A 23027-nucleotide genomic window follows, 5' to 3' on the forward strand; every position below is an offset into this window, starting at 1 on the left:
TAGTAGCAAAATAATGAATTCAAGTTACAAAAAAAAAAAAAAAATTAACTAAAGCAGCTTAGACGGTAGTCAAATAAAAATGACCAGCAGACTTCTAGCATGGGCAAGAAGGGGAAGAATGACAACCTTTAAAAATATAGAGAAGTCAGGGGTGTCTGGGTGGCTCAATGTTTGTTAAAGCCTCTGCCTTCAGCTCAGGTCATGATCCCAAGGTCCTGGGATCCAGCCCTGCATCAGGCTCTCTGCTCAGCAGGGAGCCTGCTTCCTCCTCTCTCTCTGCCTGCCTCTCTGCCTACTTGTGATCTCTGTCAAATAAATAAATAAAATCTTTAAAAAATAAATAAATAAATAAATAAATAAATAAATAAATAAAATCTTTAAAAAATATAGAGAGAAGTCAGATGTTGCAAAAGAACAATAGAATCAGTCATAGAAATCAGTCACTTATTTATTCAAGCATTTATCAAGCATAAGCATAGGGCAGGCGCTAGGTACATAAAGATGAGTAAGACCTAGTTCCTGCACTAAAATCAACAGACACAAATATAACAACAATTAATTCCTATATTGGGTAATATATATATATATATATTCAGTAACACGGGCCACAAAATGGCATGTAAGCTTATTTGCCAACGGATCAAATGCTACATGATCAATCACTAAAATTACTTATCAAAAATGTATCTTAAGATTTCTGATTATAGAATATGAATATATTCATATATTCAATAACATATATGCTTTTCTTAGTAGAATTTTAAAGAGTGTCCAATTTGCCAAAAGCTTTTCAGGCAGATGATCAATATCACTATTCTTAAAGTTAGAAAGAGCAAAGGCAAAGTCAGGTATAAAAGCAGTAGTTCCAAGAACGGCAAATATTTTAATATGATAGAATAATAAACAGGGAGAAAAATCTGAAAGATTAAGAAGGTCTGGATAATGGAAGGTCTGATGTATTTTATTGTAAAATTAATGGAAAGTTATTAAAAAAGATCTTAGAGAAGTTCTTTACAACCTATACTCCCTTCTTAGAGAACAGTCTCTAACCCAAACTTACTACGACTCTTTGTAGTCATATTGGTACTTATCAGTACACTGAGAACTCCATACTTCTATTGCTATAATTGACCAGACCAGGAGTACATGTTCTATACAGGGCCAATCAAGTTTTCACATTAAAAATTTATAACTGTGGCACAGAATAAGTGGGTCAGTTAACTGTAGATATTAGACTTAAAGAGTTCATGGAAATTAAGAAATTGGGAGTACCATTTGGGGGCCATATAAAAGAAAATCAGTATATAGGATATAAAGAAGAAATAGAGATGTAGCCCTAGAAAGAAAGCAAGCCTCTAGTTTTCTGTTCAGGAGTCATGACTATATATCTCACCTTTGGATAAAATGAGATATCCCTCTACCCTTCCAATAAATCTAATTTTTGTTTAAGCTAATTGAAATGGGTTTCTATTCCATGCAATCCTGACAAAACAAACTGATTAATGCTGGCAGTTAATCTAAAGAATAAATTAGAGGACAAACTGGCTAAAAACAGGCAGAACATTTAAACTAGAGAAGTTCTCAAAAGAAAGCCATAGTAGCAAATATAGGCAGATTATGATGAAAGAAAAACAGCCAACATTGTGCAGGTCCATGAAGCTTAATTTAAACAACAGAGTTTCAGGAAGCTGAAACAGTATCAATTGCCTCAGGAGACTAGAAGAAGCAGGTCAGTGATGCTTTTATGAGAATAATTTCAACAAAATAATTGGGACAGAAATAATATTTTAAAAAGTTAAGAAATAAGTGGTAGAAAATAAACACAACTAAGAAATTTCTTTTAAAAGGATGCCTGGGTGGCTCAGTTGGTTAAGTCTCTGCCTTCCAGGTCATTGGGATTGAGTCCTGCATTCGGTTCCTTGCTCAGCAGGGAGCCTGATTCTACTTCTGCCTGCCACTCTCACTGCTTGTGCACTCTCACACAGCTCTCTTTCTCTCCCCCTGACAAATAAATAAAATCCTAAAAAAAAAAAAAAAAAAGAAAGAAAGAAAGAAAGAAATTTCTTTTAAGGAATGTGATGATTAAAAGAAGTTTGGGGGACAACAGTATTAAAAAAAGTATTAAAAAAAAAAAAGAAAGAGAGAGATGTAAATTTTTTTTAAGCAAAGAGTCAGGGGGAAAATGAAAGCCCCAAGTGCAAAAGAATGGAATAGTATTCCAAAGGAAGCAGAAATCTAGGAAACTATAGCCTCAATCAGATCAAACAACTTTTCCTTAAGATTGATTAATAGCAACAAAAACCAATGGCTAAAATCCCAAGAAATCTTAAAGTCAAAGGAAGAAAAGTTGCGGCGCCTGGGTAGTTCAGTCATTAAGCATCTGCCTTCAGCTCTGGTCATGATTCCAGGGTCCTAGGATCAAGCCCTGCATGGTGGTCCCTGCTCAGCAGAAAGCCTGCCTCTCCCTCTCTCACTCCTCCTGTTTGTGTTCCCCCTGTGTTTTGCTTGTCTGTCTCTGTCAAATAAATAAATAAATAAAATCTTAAAAAAGAAGAAGAAGAAGAAAAGCTGAGGAAACTCACATTATTAAATATTGTGCATTACTCAGTAGAAGCAGTGACTAGGTGAGTAATGCTGAGAACAAAGGAATAGGAATAGATTGGGCTTAGGAAAATACAGGTTTGAGCCACAAACGGGGAATATGATGAGAAGTTAAGAAGTAGATCAAAGATCTTATTGACCAAAGGCTTCAGAGGATACAACAAAAAAGAGAAAAACCACAAACTGGTACTGTAAGGAAAAAGTGAGTTACTAACAATTTAGGTAAGGATAACTTCCAGTATAATTCATTACATCACCTAGTATGATATACCCTTAACTTCTAACTCACAAAAATTAAATAAGGCTCTTCAGAAATGTTTCTGCCTTAAAAACTGAAAAATGTTCTATTTTAAATTTAAATTTAAGAAATATTGATATATATTTCATAATATTTTAAAGATTAAATAACTCAGAGGTGCCTGGGTGGCTCAGTGGTTAAGTGCCTGCCTTCTGCTCGGGTCATGATCCCAGAGTGATGGGATCAGGTCCCGCATCAGGCTCTCTGCTGGGTGGGAAGCCTGCTTCTCCCTCTTCCACTCTCCCTGCTTGTGTTCCCTCTCTTGCTGTCTCTCTCTCTCTCTCTCTCTCTCTGTCAAATAAATAAATAAAATCTTTTTAAAAAATTAAATAACTCAGACCTTTATCTTACTCTGTATTCAAAAATCAACTGTGGATGTATTGACTTACATATAAAAAATAAAACTCCAAAAACTTAGAAGAAAATATAGGTAACTATCTATTAGACCCAAAGTAAGGGAAAATTTCTTATACAAAATACAATTACGAGAAAAGACTGATAAATTCAACTAAAAATGAAGTTTTGTTTGTTTCTTTTTTTTTCACCAAAAGATACCATAGCAGTGACAAGAGTAAGAGCCCAGGTTTATAAACACCAGGAAATTCCACAATAATATTTTGTTTTATATCCAGCATTAAATCTAATCAACTCCAGCACTTTACTAACAAACTATGCACATAACTAAATAACTGATCCAATTTGTTCTTTAAAGAAATAATAATAATAATAGTTTGCACTGCAGAGTTAATGAATGGGAAAAAACAGAAGTTCATGAACGACATATAAAATTTTCACTACTTTTTGCTTGTAAATTCATTCTTTTAACAATTTTTTTAAGATTTTATTTATTTATTTGGCAGATAGAGATCACAAGTAGGCAGAGAGAGAGAGGAGGAAGCATTCCCTGCTGAGCAGAGAGCTGGATGCGGGGCTCGATCCCAGGACCCTAAGATCATGACCTGATCAGAAGGCAGAGGCTTTAACCCACTGAGCCACCCAGGCGCCCCTATTCTTTAGTTGAATCAACTAACTTTTGAGTGCCTGGTACATGTTAAGTGATAGAATATTTTAAGACTTTCTATGGTTGTTCATTTGGACCGTTTGTGAATCCAGAGGTCAAAACTGTGTAACTTTACCCTTTCTGTAACAAATCTAGAATAGATATTAGGTGCACACTTGCTGATCACAATGATATAAATTATTCTAAGTATCTGCCAAAAGGTAAAACATTTAAAACTGTCCCTCCCACAAACTCCCTAAAATAAAGTGAAAAGACAAGTTACGAACTGAGAGAAGACATTCACAGTATACACAAAGAATTAACATGAAGAGGAATTTCACTGATAAGGAGTTATAAAAGGCCAGTAAACATAAAAAGAATTGTTCTACATCAGTGATGATCTGGAAAATGCAAATCAAGACTACAATGTGGTAACATACATTCTACACTCTTCTAATTTGTAAAACTTAAAGACAATACCAATTGTTAGAGAACATGGATAATCAAAGGATCTTTCATCTCATATATTGCTGATATGAATATAAATTGCTACAATCATACTGGAAGTCGGGCATAATCTTCTGGAGTTGGGCATTCACCTACCCTGTGAGAGAGCAATTTTACCTTTAGGTATATAATAAAAATTCTTATATGTATACAACAGGAAAAATGCATAGAGTGTCCACAGTAGCATTTTTCACCATTACAAAAACCAAAGAGTAACTAAATGCTCAACAAGGGAGAATGATCAATAACCAAATATCCAACAAGGGAAGAGCGGATGATAGTTTACTCATGAAATATTATACAGAAATTAAAATGACTATAGCAACATCCAATGATATGAATAAAAATATCAAGTTCAGAAAGATCATATTCAACATAATTATGCAAAAACAACTAAAATAAAAGACACATCTTTTTGAATCACATATCCAGCAAAGCTATATACAAATAAAGCAAGAGAATGAAAACAGGACTCATGACCTTAGTTGTCAAGAAGGTGGAGATAAGCGTAGGTTAAGTTCCTAGCTTTTTGGGGAGGTGGGGAGTGAATAGTGGTCCATGGGTGCCTATTACAGTGACTGATACATGGACTGTACCTAAGGTTCAGTAAAAGTAAAAAGAAAAAAAAAAAAGAAAGAAAAAAAGAAGAAAGAAAAAACAAATATAATGAAATTAGTTCAATGAAAATTCTGAAACAGGCAAAACAAGAACCTCCTTAGAGAATCACTAAGGTGGAGACTACAGGAAAGGGGAAACAATATGATTGTGTAAAACATATGATATTTTACATATGTATATATGATATTTAGATATGTAAGTATGTCTTCTATAATCTAAAACAAATTCCAAATTCTGTCATAACAGCTTTCCAATAAATCAAGGTATATTTGAGCCTGGGAAGCAAAGCTTTAACTAATTAGAAAAAGCAAATCACTACTGAGTTTCTAGAATAGATAGATGTTAGTAACAGTATATGTTATGTAATTCTTATGTATCAGTTCATCTTTATAATGTGACTCCAACATTTATCCTCAAATCTAAGGTATTTATTATCAAATTATTATCCATGCTTTCCTGTTCATTTTAAACAGACAGTATTTATACACATAATATTACACAATTGTTGTTAGATTGTGAAAAATAAAACATGACAATTGAGCTAATTTCAAATAAAGTTTTATTAGATAAAATTAAGAGAAACCAGATGTATCAAATGTTTTCTACTTCTGCTTTTCTAAGATATTAGAGGCTTTTTGACTAATGTTTTCCCATTCGAAATATAAAATATCTTTTTAAAGCTTTTAAATACTTTTCAGTTTTTCAACTTTGCTGCCAACTTTGAACACTGCTGTATACCTAAAGTTAATCATATTAAATGTTACATGATCTTCTCACAAAGTAAAACTGGTATATGAAATACAACAGACATTTGATAATTGTTCAATGCAGCACATCTTACAAGGAAATGATGCAGAAGTAACTATTCTTTTTTTAAGATTTTATTTATTTATTTGAGAGAAGAGAACACACACAAGAGAAGAGCAGAAGGAGAGGGAGGAGAGGGACAAGCAGACTGTACTGAGCACAGAGACTGATGCAGGGTTCGATCCAATTACCTCAAGACAGTGACCTAAGCTGAAATCAAGAGTTAGATGATTAACCCACTGAGCCACCCAGGCACCCTGAGAAGTAACTATTCTATTTAAATATATATACATCTGCAAGTTTTAAGTGATATTTATCTCTACAAACTACTACTCCACTTTTTTGTTGTTTAAAAGGTTGCACAGAGGGGCATCTGGGTGACTCAGTGGGTTAAAGCCTCTGCCTTCAGCTCAGGTCATGATCCCAAGATCCTGGGATCAAGCCCCGCATCAGGCTCTCTGCTCAGCAGGGAGCCTGCTTCCTCCTCTCTCTCTGCCTACCTGTGATCTCTGTCTGTCAAATAAATAAAATCTTTGAAAAAAATAAATAAAAATAAATAAAAGGTGGCACATAGGAATAACCTGATAAAAGGCATAAAAATCTTCTGTTGCCAAATTTGAAAAGCAAAAAGAGAAGAGCCCAAGGAATCAAATGCAAAGCCCTGGGGTAAACAGACAATGCCTAGAAGATGCCCCACTACCAATCATTTGTGAATGAAGTTGTACAAGACTAGAAAAATCTGTATTATATTAGAGATAACAGAAAAACAATCTATTTAGAGCCATCATTTTGTAACACTAGTTTCAGCACAGTTTTTACCTAGATAAAAGGTATTTGGCAAGTCATTTAAAGACAGGCCTTATTAATAAAGTATGCAGCATTTCTATAAGAGTAGCAATAATCAAATCTAAGCTGAAAAACCACACTGTATCAATTTATTATTCAGAGTTGATGCTATGTATCATTGTCCATTACTAAGTCTGCACTGTACTCTTCACTTTTCTTCTCAACTGTATCTCAAAGTACTGACTTAAAATCAAACTATTTTTATATAAAAAGTCAGTAAAGCCAGTTAGATCCAGATATCTATAACTAGTGGAAAGAAATTTTCTTAACCTATAGCTACTTCTATCTTAAAAGGCTATGAACCTCATTTTTCTTTAAAATTCTAATAAGTGGGATAAAGGGAAGAAAAATATTAAATCAATACATTGTATACCTTCAATTATACAATACTGTGTGTCAAATTAAAAGTGGGGAGACAGAAAATGGATTAAAATGCCTTGGAACTTCTAAGTTGGAAAATTTCATCAGTTATCTCTGAGTAACAGAACTATAAGCACGTTTTATTTTCTTTGTGCTTTTTCCTATATTTATAGATTTTCTACAGTGAACATGTATTATGTTTAAAATTAAAAAGAAACGTAGGGATGCCTGGATGGGTCAGCTGGCACTTAGTTAAGTGCCGGTTAAGCAACCAAATCGATTTCAGCTCAGGTCATGATCTCAGGATTGTAGGTTCAAGTCCCACGTCAGGCTCCATGCTGAGTGTGGAGCCTGCTAAAGATTGTCTCTCCTCCCTCTGCCCTTCCCACTCGTGCTCTGTCTCTCTCTTTAAGGAAGAAAAGAAATGAAAAGAACTATAAATTCCACCTTGCCTATCCTGCTTACTTTCTCATACTACATTCCTCCAACCCACCATAAAATCTTAATCATCCCAACAGAGACATTCTACTTTCTGGCATCAGTGCAAAATTAGATGTCACTTAATTTTGCGCAAATGGGTAAAATAACTGTGTTGTGTGAAGGTGTTACATAACTAGTGCAGAAATCCCTTTTAAACTTTTCAAGGGGATATTTTTGGGACAAGGGATTCAAAATTTTAATTTCTTAGGCAATGATTATAATCAATTTCTTTCTTTCTTTCTTTCTTTTTTTTTTTTAAGATTTGATTTATTTGAGACAGAGAGAACAAGAGAGCACAAGCAGGGAGGAGAGGAAGAAGGAGACATCCTCCTAACCAAGGAACTCAGTGCTGGGCTCAATCTCAGAACCCATGGACCATGACCCGAGTCTCACAAAAGCAGATGCTTAACCAACTGAGCCAACTCAGGAGCTCCTATAACCAACTTCTGTTGTAAATGTCAAGACATTTCTCATTGTAGGTGACAAATGGAGGGCATCTTCTCATCAATGTACTGAGTGCCTACTAAGTGCCAAACACATAGCTTGATTACACAGGAGCTTAAAATTTTAAAGTTAAATTTATCTTATGGATAAGACTACAGAGAAATGGAAAATGGAAAATCATTTGGAAGAATTTCAGCAAACATCTGACAACTTTCACCAGAAACAGTAATTATTAAATAATGAAAACCTGCAAAAAGGTTATTTTTGCACTTAGTCTTTGTAGAATATTACACCTTATTCCCAATGACAAAGAACTGCTAAATTATAGACTGTAAAATAGAAATCATTTTTGTTATAGAGGCACCTAACAACAGTATAAAATTTATATTAACTCTGGTTAATTACATTTTTGGTAATTTTTTTTTTAAAGTTCACACACCCATAACACTGCAATGCAAAATATTTACAGAACCATAGAACTGTGGCAGCTCAAAATATGGTCTAGTGGGAAACCCACAGATCTGATTTCAAACTCAGATTTACAGTGTAACCATGAATGATCTACCCAATAGTCCTAAACAGTTTCCTGATCTGTTAAATGGAAATAACAACCTTATTGGACTATAGTAAAGATTAAATAAGGGAGATAGAGTATCAAGCACAATAACTGACATACAGCAAATGTTCAATTAATGTTATTTGTACTCTCTTCTAGAAAGTGAAGTCATATCTTCTCAACTTTATATCCTTGAATATTGTAGATATTCAATAAATGTTTCTTGAAATGAATCCCTGTAACTTAAGGCTAACTACCTCAACCTTCCACTTGAGCAAGTTACCTCTACTTAAAAAAATTCTGCTAAGAAAAGAATTTGAGATTCTTGGCCTACTACTTTTTATTAGGCATTCTGATGACAATAAATCACTGATAATCAACAAGTTAACTTTATTAGTATGGCATTCAATATCTGAATCTGCAGTCTACCAAATTACTGTTGTAACCAATATTTCCATTTTGAGATTCTTTAGTTTTTATTAGTCCAGTTTCCTTAAAAATAAACTTTAATTTCTTTGGCCCTACAAAAAAATATCTAAGTTTACACTTCAAATAAAAGATAAAGAGAACAGTTGATAAAACAAGTTAGTTATAAGAGATAAAAATTGAAAACTGCAAATTAAGTTTATATTTTTAACAGCCTATTTTTATTTTCTATAGCAAATATTCTTCCTTATACATTGAGGCCTCTAACCATCAATGTTTATGTGTACTTTATTAATGATTCCTTTTTAAATTAGCCTCCTAAATTACTAGCAAGAGTTAGAAACATTACTCCATAGAAATATTACAGTAATTTAACAAGGCAGAACACCATGGGTTCAGATTTTGTTTTGTCTTTCCACAACTGAAGGTTATTAATAAGCCAATTCCAACTCAAGTAGTGAAGTATTTCAAATTTTGCAATATAATTTGAAACCCAGTTTTAAAATGTTGGGTATACAGTGGTGTCTGAGTGGCTCAGTCAATTAAGTGTCTGCTTTTGACTCAGGTCATGATCCTAGGGTCCTGGGATCAAGCCTAGTGTGGGGCTCCTACTGGGGGGGGGGGGGGTCTGCCTTTCCCTCTTCCTGCTCTTATGCTCTTGCTCACTCTCTCTTTCTCCCTCTCAAATAAATAAAAAAAATCTTTTTTAAAAATGTTGGATATACAATGTTTCTAAAAATAAGTATCAATTTCATTAAAAGTAGGTTGTAACATGTAACTTTCAGAGTGACACAAGTATTCCTGAGACAAGACAGGGCAAAGTAACAGTTTTTAACTACTAAACACCAGTTTTAAAACTTGCTACATAAGTATTTAAATACTTAAAATCAGTATGTCAGAGAAGCATTAGGAACTACATATTAATTTCTCAATTTAAACAAATTCAAACCACTTACATGCTTTTTAAAAACTGGTTCTCCGAACAAGTTTGAGAAACATTTGGTTACGATATACTAGTTTCACGACCAAATGAAATAGTAAAGAAATAGATGGATATACTTGGTGAAGCAAATTTTATCACAATTTATCTTCAGTGCTGATATAAATAATGTTCTCAATTAATTTAATACATATTAATTTTATACTTATAAAGTCCAAATGCAATAACTTCTATTAAAACCAGGAGTCAAATACACCAAGAAAAATGACCTGGATATACTTGTCAACTTATAAGGTAATACTTAATAAAAAATCAGTCTTTTTCTGGAAGGCATTAGACTTTCTTAAAAAAAATAAAATAAAATAAATCTAACTTTAGGTGTTCCCCTACTTTGATCCCATTTTTTAAATAGTCATATTTAAAATTTCTTATCTCTTCGGCTTGCTTCCTTCATACTGTCAAAATTCATCTTATTAAAATTCCCTAAGTGTTTTAACACATATGAAAATATATTTGCAGGTCCAGTGCCAAAATGAGTGTCTTTTATGAGAATTTTCTATAAAACACAAATAAGGTTGCCAAGTACTTTCTCATTCTAAAGCCACTATATTCAAAGAAAAATGCTCCTGCCCAGTTTTGCAATTTCTTCTCAGAACCAAATGATGCTTTTCATATTTCAAGACTAGGCAGTGGAAACCATTTCCAACGTGTCTCAAACAAACCTTATTTTAAAAGCTTATGTAAATTAATAAAACAATAAATTTCATTCATTTAGCAAATGCAGTATGCTGTAAGACCTTATAAAAAGCTAAGACTGGGGGCGCCTGGGTGGCTCAGTGGGTTAAGCAGCTGCCTTCGGCTCAGGTCGTGATCTCAGGGTCCTGGGATTGAGTCCCACATCGGGCTCTCTGCTCAGCAGGGAGCCTGCTTCCCTCTCTCTCTCTGCCTGCCTCTCCATCTACTTGTGATTTCTCTCTGTCAAATAAATAAATAAAATCTTTAAAAAAAAAAGATTTTAAAAAGCTAAGACTAATTAAACTAGATATGGCAACATGTTCAATGACATGAAGTTCAAAGCTGATTCAAAGCATTCCAAGTTAGCAACCCTGCATTGGTATACCTTGTTGAATCTCTACTTTTGCTCACTAAATATCAAATATAACAATGCTTCAAGCTTACATCTAACTGCACAATAAACTGAACTTATAAAGGGGTCTATCAAAAAATATACTTAAACAGCAGAACAGAAGCAGTTGCAGTACTTAATTCTGGCATCATCAAGAATCAACCCTTCAGGGTCTAGATTCAGTCTTTTAAAAAAGAATCAACAGTCTAACGCATACACAAAAAATATATCTTTTCTTAATTCCGATCTCCAATATTTGAGTAGTTAGAAGACGTCTACAGTAAAACACACCAAAATAAATATAAGTTAAAAAACAAGCATAAAATTTTAATCCAGATGTGACCATCTCTGGAACACCCCAAAGTAATAAAAAATAAACTATCAACAGAGCAGCGTAGGTACCTTTGCATAGCACAGACTTAAGGACAAAAATCATGCCTATATCATTAAATATTTAGACGTAAATGGAAAACAATACTACTACTACGCGACATACTCAACTGATCAACGAACCTATTTTGTTCTCATCTCTTCCGCAGGCATGTGGTGCCCAACATTCTCCCTCAGTCTACTGCTAGCTCATTTGTAAACAACTTCTGTAGCTCTTTCTCTGGTATTCAAACGGGAGGGAAAATGAAAGTCTGAAAAGCATCAGCATCTGAGCTTCCGAATCTGAGCAGGGAGCAGCAACGAAGGGGACCATATACCTATCATCTGGTTAAAGAAAGAGAGACAGGAGAAAAGGGAGCCCTCCTATTAGAGGAAAGAAATTCAGTCACCTGAAGAGGGATAAAGAAGGGAGGCAAGCATCTGGTATGACACGCTTTAAAAAGAAGAAGAAGAAGAAAGAAAGAAAGAAAGAAAGAAACTTGTCTGGGGGCTGGAAGTTATGGGGGCGCTCTTTGTGCGGAGTCGGAGGGGAAGGGGAGGGACGAGAAAACAGCTTGGGAGTCATTCAAAGGAGTTTAAGGAGCGGTGTACGAGGGAAAGGCGGGGCGGGGCCTGGCCTGGCGAAGGGAGGGGGCTACAGGGGCGTCTGCGGGCGGCTCTGACACCAGGGAGGGGGCGGTGAGCTGGCCGCTCCGGGGACGCGGGGCGGGGGGGCACAGACTGCAGGCAGCCGACAGACATGGGGTCCCTCTGGTAGGTAGCCTCAAATTAAAGTGCTGGCAGGCCAGAGCTGTGGCGGGAGAAGAGAGTCCGGCTCCCGAAGGAAGCGGCTCCCGAGTGACATCCCCGAGTTTCCGCACTTAGCGGGCTAGGGGCGCGGCAGCCCTACGGTTTCCCCGGGCCCCTGACCCAGCGCCAGACTTTCTCCCTCGTTCCTTCCCCAGCGCCTCCCGCCCGGGCCGCGGGCCTTACCTGCAACTCCGTGAGCAGAATCTCCCCCCGTTCGGGGTTGGACGCCATTGCGCTCCGCTCTGGACTCCGCACCTGGCCGCGGCGGCCGCTGGCGAAGGGAGAAGGCGGGACGGGACCCCGGGCGGGGGCTGAGGAGCGGGGAAAGAAAGAAAGAAAAAAAAAAAAAAAAAGCCTAGGGATTCATGGAGGCGCAGCCCCTGCTGGAGGTGCGGCTTATTTCGCCCGGTTCATGGAGAGCGGCGGGGAGCGAGGGCACTCGTAGCGGGCTCCCCCTCGCCGCCCGCCGCCTCTGCCGCTGCCGCCGCCCGCCCGCCCGCGCCTGATTCTGTTCACTCAGTTGCTCCCTCTGGGCGACGCCAGGAGCCGCCTCAAGATTCTCGGTGCGGGGCGCTGCGGCCGCAGCTGCAGCTTCTCCTGTCGCACCATTTGGCTGTCACTGCGTCGCAAAAGCGGCTTCACTTGGCGGCTGCCGGAACACGTGACGGCCCGGGCCGCTACCTCCAGTAGCAAGGGGGAGGTGGGGCGGAGAGGACCCCGAGGGCGGGAGCAGCGCGGGGGGCGGGGCGGCTTCCGACCCGGCACCGCGACTGGGGCAGTCATGGACCCCGCCCGGGTGAAAATGAGGGGAAAGGACTGGACTCGCGTCTCTTGGGAGGCGGGAAGAGGAAGAAAAAACACACGCCCGCTTTTCTGCTTCGTTTAACGGCCCTACCGTGAACACTAGAACTCGGGAGCTTACTCTTTTGTTTTGTTTTTTTCCCTAGCGCCACTTTGTCGAAGTTTAGGCCTAACGTAAACGAGCCCCATTCTATCCTCCATAACCTAAAGAGTTTCAGGCTCAAATTTTATAAGATTGTTTCCCGGCCACCTCCCCACCGACCCAGGCTGTTAATCTTGCCTTTTGCTCCCTCCCACTCGCAGCGCGCCATTCCTAACAGTAAGGTGCACAGCTTCTAAACTGGGGTGTGGTCTGTAGTTTTCAAGAAAGGAAAGCTCCTGGGATCTCTAGCGGTCTCTAACGCACAGCTTCTAAGATGCCTTTTCCCAAGCGCTGAGCTGTTATGGTTGAGGGGTGTAGAACTCCACTGAGTTTAGATTTCTGATTAACTAGTTCCCGGATTGTTTTAACTGAATGTAAAGTGAGGGAGATGGAGCGGATTAGCCCCGTTCATGGGGAAAAAAAAGCCAACTTTCCTTTATGTGGCAAACATCCGAGCTAACCTGTCAATTAGTGACGTATAGCTTGGTAGTGTAAGTTTTGGTTTAAGAAAATGACACTAGTATTCGGGAATGTCAATAAAGTTACCAACTGGTAGCCTTTGTTTTGTTTCAGCAGTGAATGGATATTCCAGGCAGTTGATTAATTTTAGATTGAGGCTGAAATACAATGTCTTTGTTAAAAGCTACTCTGAGAAGGTGTTAGGGGTTATTTAGTTAGATAGCTACTTGAAAGTACTTTAAAATAGAATCCTCATGGATACCTGGGTGGCTCAGTCAGTTAAGCACCTGATTTTGGCTCAAGTCATGATCCCAGGGTCATGGACCCCCTGCTCAGCAGGGAGACTTCTCCCTCTGCCTGCAACTCCCCCTGCTTGACTCACTCACTCTCACTCTCTCTTTCTCTCTCTGACAAATAAATAAAAATTTAAAAACTTATTAAAAAATAAAACAGAATCTTCATTTACACTGAACTCAAAGCATTATAGTCCCTCATTTTTTAACCAAAGAAAAAGACTTCAAACTGTACATATTTCTAGAGCTCAAAAAGTTTTAATTCGATATATCACATGTGAATGTAAGTAACAAATATAAAAAGTTTTTAAAGATATGGGAATTATTTCTGATTAGGTTTACTGGGGAAAATAGTGCATACAAAAGGGAGGCCAAGACTATATAAAAATTGCATGATACTCTGGAAAATGTAACAGTTTAAACAATAAATTAGTTTAATTTAAGCTGGAAACTGCAATCCAGCTCATAGTCTCTGTTTAGGGAAAAAAGATGTAATAGGACATGGGACATACTTATCAGAATGAAACACACTTGAAAAAGTTTTAATGGAAACTCATATCATGTTGCTTCAGATGAATTGTATTCAGTCACCATTTGCAAATGGTTTTAGGGAATCCTAGGATATGTTACCTCAAGTTACGTTCTAATTTATATTAACAATAAAAAAGGGGAAAGTTTGTTGTTGCTGTTTTTCTTGTTTTAAATAAATGTCCATGTAAGAAATAAAGACCAAAAATTAACTGGATTGTATCACTAGTTGTGCAGGTGCCTTTAAAAATATTTCATAAATATTTAAAGGTCTTTAAGAAATAGAAACAGGATGACTGGCTGGCTCAGTTGGTAGAGTATGTGACGCTTGATCTTGAGGTTGTGGGTTTGAGCCTGATGTTGGGTATAGAGATTACTTAAAATCTTTTGGAAAGAAAGGTAGAAATGACCAAACATATAGAAATAGTTTCAATTAACAATAATTAATTCAATAACAATAATTATTTTGTTTTCCCTTTTTAAAAGATTGTTACTTATGTATTCAAGAAAGAGAACAAAGTAGGGGTGGTAGGGGGCAAGGCAGAGGGAGAAGGAAAAACAGACTCCTCACTGAGAAGGGATCCTGACTGGAGGCTTGATCCCAGGACCCTGAGATCAGGGCCTGAGCTGAACAGAGACAGACACTTAACTGACTGAACCACCCAGGCACCCCTTTTTTCCATTTTAAGTTGGAAGAAATGTTATTGGAAAAAACCTAGTAAAGCTGAACTTTAGTTTTTTTGTCATTGTTATCTTCTGTGCTGTTGGTGAGAAACATTCAGATATTCAGATGATAAGGCACCTCTTTTCCCTTGATCCTAAATGAAATGAGATAAGAACCATATATCCAAGGAAAGTGTTAGAAACCTTTTCTTTGTGAGCCACAGTGTTTTTATTGTCTTGTATTTTTCATTTGCCTTTTGCTCTTCCTTAATATTTATTAAAATTCTTCTGAAAATTTGAGCTTATCTATCCCAACAGCATTATGGGGAATCAAGGGAAGGGTTTTTATTGTTGTTATTTTGGTTTGGTTTTGTTATATTTTTTTTCTTTCTTTCTTTTTATTTATTTGAGAAAGAGGGAGAGAGAGAGGGAGAGAGGGAGAAGCAGACTCCCCACTGAGCAGGGAGCCTGATGCGGGTTTGATCCCAGGACCCTGAGGTCATGACCTGAGCTGAAGCCAAATGCTTAACCAATTGAGCCACCCAGGTGCTCCTGTGACTGTTTTTTCAATGTTAATGTTGATAGAAAAGGAGAAGAGTAACCATCCCCCGCCAAAGGATCAAAGTGAAGTAGCAGTGGTAATCAAAGTGACAGACTCCCAAAGGAGAGACAAAACTCAGAGAGACAGAATCAGAATTACTTGGTCACCATCCTCTTCCTTAAGCAATCCCCTGTAGAGATTGTTCCATTGTATGGATAAGGATAATTTTGAGAGCAAGATTGTTAAAGTCAAGGTCACAGTAGAGTCAGCTGTAGTGACTGTAGCAGATACTCTTGGAGGTGTCTGCTCAACTCTTTTCCCCTTCTCTGGGAATTTCCCCAATTCTGTGAGAAGTCTCTGTAGCCATGTTGGTTCTGCTTGACCTAGATCTGCCAGTAAACGATGGATGGATCATGATAGAACATGTCTAAGTTTAGTCAACAAGATTCTTACTCCAAGAATTTGGAAATAAAATATTGGAATACTGATCCTCTGGTGGCCCTGGAGTTAAAAGTACTAGAATGGCCATTTTCTGTCATACATAAAAGAGGCAGAAAAATCTGCTCTTGGAAAGAAAAAAGTCCTTCCTTCCTGTCACTGGAAATATAATGCTTACTATGGCATACCTGGTCTTCTTCTTCATGGAACTTATAGTTTAGTTAAAGGAACATAATGACGAAGAAGGTGAATTCAGGATACTTTGTGTGTTTTTTTTTTTAAGTTTTCTTTATTTAGGTAATCTATACACCCAATATGGGGCTCAAGGAGACCAGGAGTTGCATGCTCTTCTGACTAAACCAACCAGGTGCCCAGAACTCAGGGTACTTTGAACATAGGTCAGGCAGTCCTTTCCTGAGTACTTCACACTTACGCTGAGATCTCACTGGTGAGTAAATATTAACTGGTCAAAAAAGGGTGTCAAGAACTTTCTAAGGAAACAGAATAACAGAAATAAAGTTCTAAGGGTGGAAGGAGAAACCTGTGTAAGCTCTGAAAGGCTAGTGGGGTCACAGCAGAGAGATTGAGCAATAAGTGCTCTTAGAGCACGTGCATCAGTTAGGATAGGCTAGGTTCTGCCAAATAGCAAATGATACAGAAAATCTCGATATCCTGCAAGAAGGCTTATTTATCTCTCATGCTACATACCACCATGACTCTGTACCAAGTCATCTTCACTCTGAACTCAGGCTGACAGACTGGTTGCTACCTGCAACGTTGCAGAAGGAAAGCAAAAGGAATATATCCCTACTGGCGTGTGCTCACATTTCACTTTCAATTAGAAAAAAAAGATTTTATTTATTTGTCAGAGAGAGAGAATGCAAACACAAAGCAGGGAGAGTGGCAGGCAGAGCAGGCCGAGCAGGCCGAAGGAGAAGCAGACTCCGCACTGAGCAGGGAGCCCGATGCGGGACTCAATCTCAGGATCTTGGGATCATGACCCAAGGGGAAGGTAGACTCTCACTTTCACCCTTCACCAGCAAAACCTTTGACATACCTGAAAGTAACAGGGGCAGGACTATATAATCCTCTGACAGAGAGAAACACAATAACAAAGGGCAGCACTGGATATGGGTGAGTAGTAGCCCAGTTCCATACCATGTTTAAGATTTTGATGTTTATCCTAGGAGCAACAGAAAACCACTGAATACATTTCCCATCAAAAACCTCTGTCTGAGCGGCGCCTGTGTGGCTCAGTCAGGTGAGCATCCACCTCTTGGTTTCAGGTCTTGATCTCAGGGTCATGAAATTGAGCCCTGTGTCAGGCTCCAAGGTGGGCGTGGAGCCTGCTTAAGATTATTTCTCCCTCTCTCTCTGCTCCTCCCCACCCACTCTCAAAAAACAAACAAACAAACAAACAAAAACTGGCTGCTGTCAGAACAACAGTTTAGAAATGGGAAAGATGGATTTGGGGAGAAAAATTAGGGGGTCATTTCAGGTTTCCAGGCAGAAAAAGACAGTATTTTAGAATAAAGTCATGGCACTTGAAATGAAGAGAAGCCAAGAGATTTAAAAGATAAGAGGATCTAATCATATGCAAAGAGAAGTTGCAGTGAGAGAGACTATGTAGTCCTAGGATGGTGGGGGAAATATAGCTGAATTGGTTTCTTTTTTTTTTTTTTTAAGATTTTTATGTATTTCTTTGACAGACAGAGATCACAAGTAGGCCAAGAGGCAGGCAGAGAGAGATTGGGGGAATTGGGGGGTTGGGAAACAGACTCCCTGCTGAGCAGAGAGCCTGACTTGGGGCTCAATCCTAGGACCCTGAGATCATGACCCAAGCCGAAGACGGAGGCTTTGACCCTCTGAGCCACCCAGGCACCCCGCTGGATTGGTTTCTGATGTCTTACTATTTGCTGGCTCTAGTCCTCTGGGAAGATCAGCTACTCTGTTCTCTGTTCTTGGGTTTTCTATGTTCTCCTAATAAGTCTCCCTTTTGGCTTAAGCTAGTGTGTGTGTGTGTGTGTGTGTGTGTGTGTGTGTGTCTTCTCAAGCAAACAGCCCTAACTAAGCCACTCAGCCAGGATGAGAACCATCTGAGAAAAGTGACACTTTTCTGGCTATAGGGTAGAAGGAGGTAGAACCAGTTTAACTTGTGCTCTCTCCTCCTATCCAGTCTACTTATTATTCCCCCAAAGACCCCAACACCAGCAAAGGTACAAATTATAAACTAAATCTGACATGAACCTTCCCAGAACACTTTCCTGATACATCTATCAGGGCACTTATATTCCTTCTTTTATTTTTTTTAAATATTTATTTATTTATTTGACAAAGAGAAAGAGAGCACAGTAGACGGAAAGGGAGAAGCAGACTCCCTGCTGAGCAGGGAGCCCAACATAGGATTTGATCCCAAGACACAGGATCATAACCTGAGCTGAAGTGGACACTTCAGTGAACAAGCCACCTAGGGAGCCCTGAGCACTAATACTTCTTTGTGGAGTCTTGTGTACAATTTTGTTCTCCTGCTAGACTTAAAGTCACTAGAAACGGTCCATGTGTCTTATATGGCCTACAATAGTATCTCTTGTGAGTGGATAGTGTGTGTGTGTGTGTGTGTGTGTGTGTTTCTATATGTATTACAGAAAATTTTAGGATAACCATAAGCTTGGGACTCCCCTGCCTCTCAGAAAATTAAATAAACTGTTTCATAGCCTCTAAAGTCAAGCCTCTATTTCTCCAATTTTTAGGACTGTGACAGGTTATTTACACATGCTTGCCTGCTTCTCTCCCCATCTAAAATACTCCCACAGCACTCCTCCCACTGTCTGTGTCCCTTGGTTCTGCCTATATTGATATGGACCTGAAGTTCAATCCATGACCAGTTACCCAATACCAAGTGTCATCGAGCAATTGTGAATTCATAAACCTGGTACCAAAGATTTAAGAGGGGTCAAACTCTAGGATGTGATGCCTTTGAATCTGGGTCTACCTCTCCTTTTCTACCCTCAAAAGATTAACAAGTAAATCCTGCTCCTTTCCTGGGCTGTTACAGTTTCAGGGCCTTCTGATTCTCGACTGTTACTATGAATGAGATTGTTTGGAAATTTCTCCCCAAAATATACATGTTGTTCTGAAAAAGGTACCAGAAAATACCATTTTCCTAGCTTGGCAAACCGAATCACCAAATGAATGGTAGTATTTTAAGTTTTAAGTATTTGAAGTAATGAAAAAGAAAATAAGTTTTAACAAGCACTGAGAAGTTACACTTTTTATGTTAACCCTCAGGATCCATTTATACTCTTAAAAATTATCAGATTCCAGGGGTTTCTGGGTGGCTCTGTTGGCTAAGCCTCTGCCTTCAGCGGTGGTCATGATCTCAGGGCCCAGGTATCCAGCCCTGCATCCGTTGTCTGCTCAGTGGGGAGTCTGCTTCTGCCCTTCCTCACAACACCCCCCCACTTGTGATCTCTTGTGATCTTTTTCTCTCTCTCAAATAAATAAATAAATAAATAAATAAATGAAATCCTTTAAAAAAATTATCAGACTCCAAAGAGATTTCATTTTATATCTTCTAATGTTTACTGTATTAAAAATTAAAAGTGAAGAATTTTTAAAATGCATAACATACATGCTCATATTTCACTGTGAGAACCTCATCCCATGCCATACAACCCCTACCTTATATGTGTGAGAGAATAAGGATAAAAAGGCAAGTAACATCTTAATATGATGAAAATGGATTTGACTTTGCCCATCCCCTAATCCTCTGATGATTCTGGATTAGTAAAATTTCTCTACAGGTGAATATGCAAATGTGATCTCTGTGCTTCTAGCGTTTAAGATCTATGACCATACCAAAATAATTACAAGCTTTTGGACTTTTGTTTGAAACATTGGTGTGGTATATGAGAAATTTCAGCTGTCCTTGTCAAAATAAAAAAAATACAATATGAAAAATCTATGTAACAACTGACTGTTTTACTACCAGTGCTTCCTTTAGAAAAAAACTCTTTTGCAACTGTAAAATAGTAATAGAAATTAATAGGTACAAAGAAGTTAACATGGGTCATACCATATATTTTAAAGGGTTTTTTTCTTGGTGGACAACAGGGAGGTGGCTATTCCTAGCATCATTTCTTAAGCATCCTGCTATTATTTGATAATGTGTATCTCCTATTGAATTAGTGTAAACCTAAGCTTGTGTAATGAAGAGGTTCCAAACATCATGTAGAGAACACTGAAATTTGTTATTCTGTCACACATGAGGACTGCACAAGGTAAGCAATCCAAGTTATCAGACTAGCTCTGCTCCATGGGGCCATCCAAGGATCCAGGTTCCTTCTATTGTACTGCTCTACTATCTGCTATGGCATTATTCTCAACTATGTGGTTGTAGCTGGTTAAGGAACTCCTTTCCTTATGAAAGGAAAAGAGAGCATAGGGGATCCAATGTCCTATGTCTTAAGGTCCAGACTCAAAATTAGTACACATGATTTCTGCTCCCATTCCATTGTGAAAATGTCCTCATTTGACATCTAGTGTCAAGGGAGGCTGAGAAATGTGCTTTCTAACTAGTCATGGCCTCATTCACTCTTAGATTTCCCAAGTAGATTTGAAGCTTCTTGAGTGGAAAAAAAAGGCAAGCATCAGGGGCACCTGGGTGGCTCAGTCATTAGGTGTCTGCCTTTGGCGCAGGTCATGATACCAGAGTCTTCAGATAGAGTCCCGCCTCGGGCGCCTGCTTCTCCTTCCACACCCCCTGCTTGTGTTCCCTCTCTCACTGTCTCTCCCTGTCAAATAAATAAATAAAAATCTTTTTAAAAATGTATCAGACTTTTGTAATCTCCACAGCATTTAGTATATGTAAAGCTCATTATAGGTAGAAACTACTTGATGAGAACTTATTTGATTGATAATAATTTTAAAATTTATAGAAGTGTATATATATATATATATATATATATATATATATACCCATTCTTCAAGTTCATATTTTATTCAGGTATTCAGCTTATACAGGTATGGCTGAAAACACATGTATTTTCTAATTAAAAATAAGAACTGCTAGTTATAAGTACTTATAAAATATAAAGATGGCTTTAAAATATGTCACTTTATAATGATTCCTATGAAGGGTTTCGTATTAAAGATGCTATTTTGGAAAAGAGTATTACAGTCATTTGCATATTTATTTTTATATGCTGGTAATTCACATGATCTGTGTATTGCTTTTACAGTTTAACTGTAAGCCTCTCACCAAATGAAATTTTATTTTTAAAGTATCTTATCATCACACACACATTTGCAAGCAGTTTGAATGGTGTAAAATACAAGATCCACATTTCAATTGCTTTAGTGTGTTGCCTATCGCAACAAGAGCTTCCTAAAGTTCTTCATTATTAGAGCCAAATGTGGATGATTCAAATGCCATGCTTCAGCTGCCTTCATCATTTGAATGAAATAAACTCTCAGCAAGATGTATTCAAGAAACTAGGGTTCAAACTGTGTTATCCTGCTATAAAGCAATCTGCTAAACATTTCTGAAGCAATTTAAGACAGCTGTGACTTAGTTGCAAACAATGTGGACACTTAATCTATTGACTTGAAATTGGGGCTGCAGAGGATTTATTCTAGAGTTTTCTCATGAGTTCATTTTCTACATAGAAAAATGTTTCCTATTTTTTACATGCTAAGAATGGAAAGCTAAAAACAATGTTAAAACAAGGAATGAAAAGGACTGACCTTATAAATTAATTTTTGTTAAAGGCTAGTACTGTAGTTTTAATGATATTATTCCACCTATTGTAGGTATAAACATATCTTAAGGGCTTTTATTCAAAAGAATATGACATGCTTTTAATTTTGTTCTGGGTTTTATTTATCTTAATATAAATTCTTCATGGATATTGGTAAATGCCTTGCCGATATTACCAACATCTTTTTTTTTTATTGTTTTCTTATGCTGACAAAATCTGTATTTGGATTAAATAATTATTCACCTAAGAAATGCATGCCCTGATTTAAAACACATTTCAAAAATAATTATTTGTACTGAGACAGTTAATAAAATGTTACATTTATTAACTAACTATACAATAAAATTAGATATTAAGCAAACCATATTAAAATTTGAAATTCACTATGAATAATATTGACATCAATCTGTGAATAAAGACAGAGAAGTACAGAACAATTATCAAAATAGGGAAAATGAAATGCTCATTAAAAATTTTTTTAGTCAAAAAAGTAAAATTCTTTTTGTCTGTTATTTTTAAAGATATCATTTACACTGTGACTATAATGTCAAAATTCACTGTCTAGACATCATGTACAATGTTAAAATTTTTAAATGTTAACTGTACCGTGTTAAAATTCAGTTATATTTGTTTATAATAACAAGTAGATAAGCTAGATTTTTCTCATTTTCAATTTCTTGGTTTGGCATTATGTGGATATAGTTAACGGGATAATAAAGCAAATAATTTCTTATGGCCTATTGATTATTTAAAATATTTTTATTATCTCATATTTTTACTTTTGAAAAAATTTTTAAGGATTTATTTATTTATTCATGAGAGACAGAGGCAGAGGGAGAAGCAGGCTCCTCAAGGAGTAGGGAGCCCAAGGCGGGACTCCATGCCAGGGCTCCATGCCAGGACTCTGGGGTCATGATCTGAGCTGAAGGCAGCTGCTTAACTGAGTGGGCCACACAGGCACTCTGCTTTTTAAACTTTCTAAAACCATTACCCTTCTAACACATATTTTCTTCTCTCACCAGTTCCTGATATAAACTAGCAATTCTAGTAATGCCAACTCTGAATGAGTCATTTTTCATTTGCACCTGTTTACTTGCCCTAGCTACCAAGTGAAAGGTGATTTCAATTTGGACCTTCTCCTATCACTTAAATGCCCTAAGAATTTAAATTCCTTAGCTATAATGGTACACGCAACTCATTTGTTTTCCTTTGAAA

General features: G+C 37.4%; 1 protein-coding gene across 2 annotated transcripts in view; it reads right to left on the reverse strand.

Moving 5' to 3' along the window:
- Positions 1–12804, reverse strand: part of PKN2 (protein kinase N2) — a 132386-nt gene extending 119582 nt beyond the window's left edge. The window contains exon 1 of one of the 2 annotated variants that reach the window (XM_032360797.1): positions 12372–12804. In XM_032360797.1, coding sequence (XP_032216688.1) covers positions 12372–12419 — 48 coding nt within the window. In that variant the 5' untranslated portion in view covers positions 12420–12804. The remainder of the gene's footprint in view (positions 1–12371) is intronic. The other variant, XM_032360796.1, reaches the window with a different exon arrangement.
- Positions 12805–23027: the final 10223 nt, after the last annotated feature.

The sequence above is a fragment of the Mustela erminea genome, chromosome 10 (genome assembly GCF_009829155.1).
Source record: "Mustela erminea isolate mMusErm1 chromosome 10, mMusErm1.Pri, whole genome shotgun sequence".
NCBI classification, from domain to species: domain Eukaryota; kingdom Metazoa; phylum Chordata; class Mammalia; order Carnivora; family Mustelidae; genus Mustela; species Mustela erminea.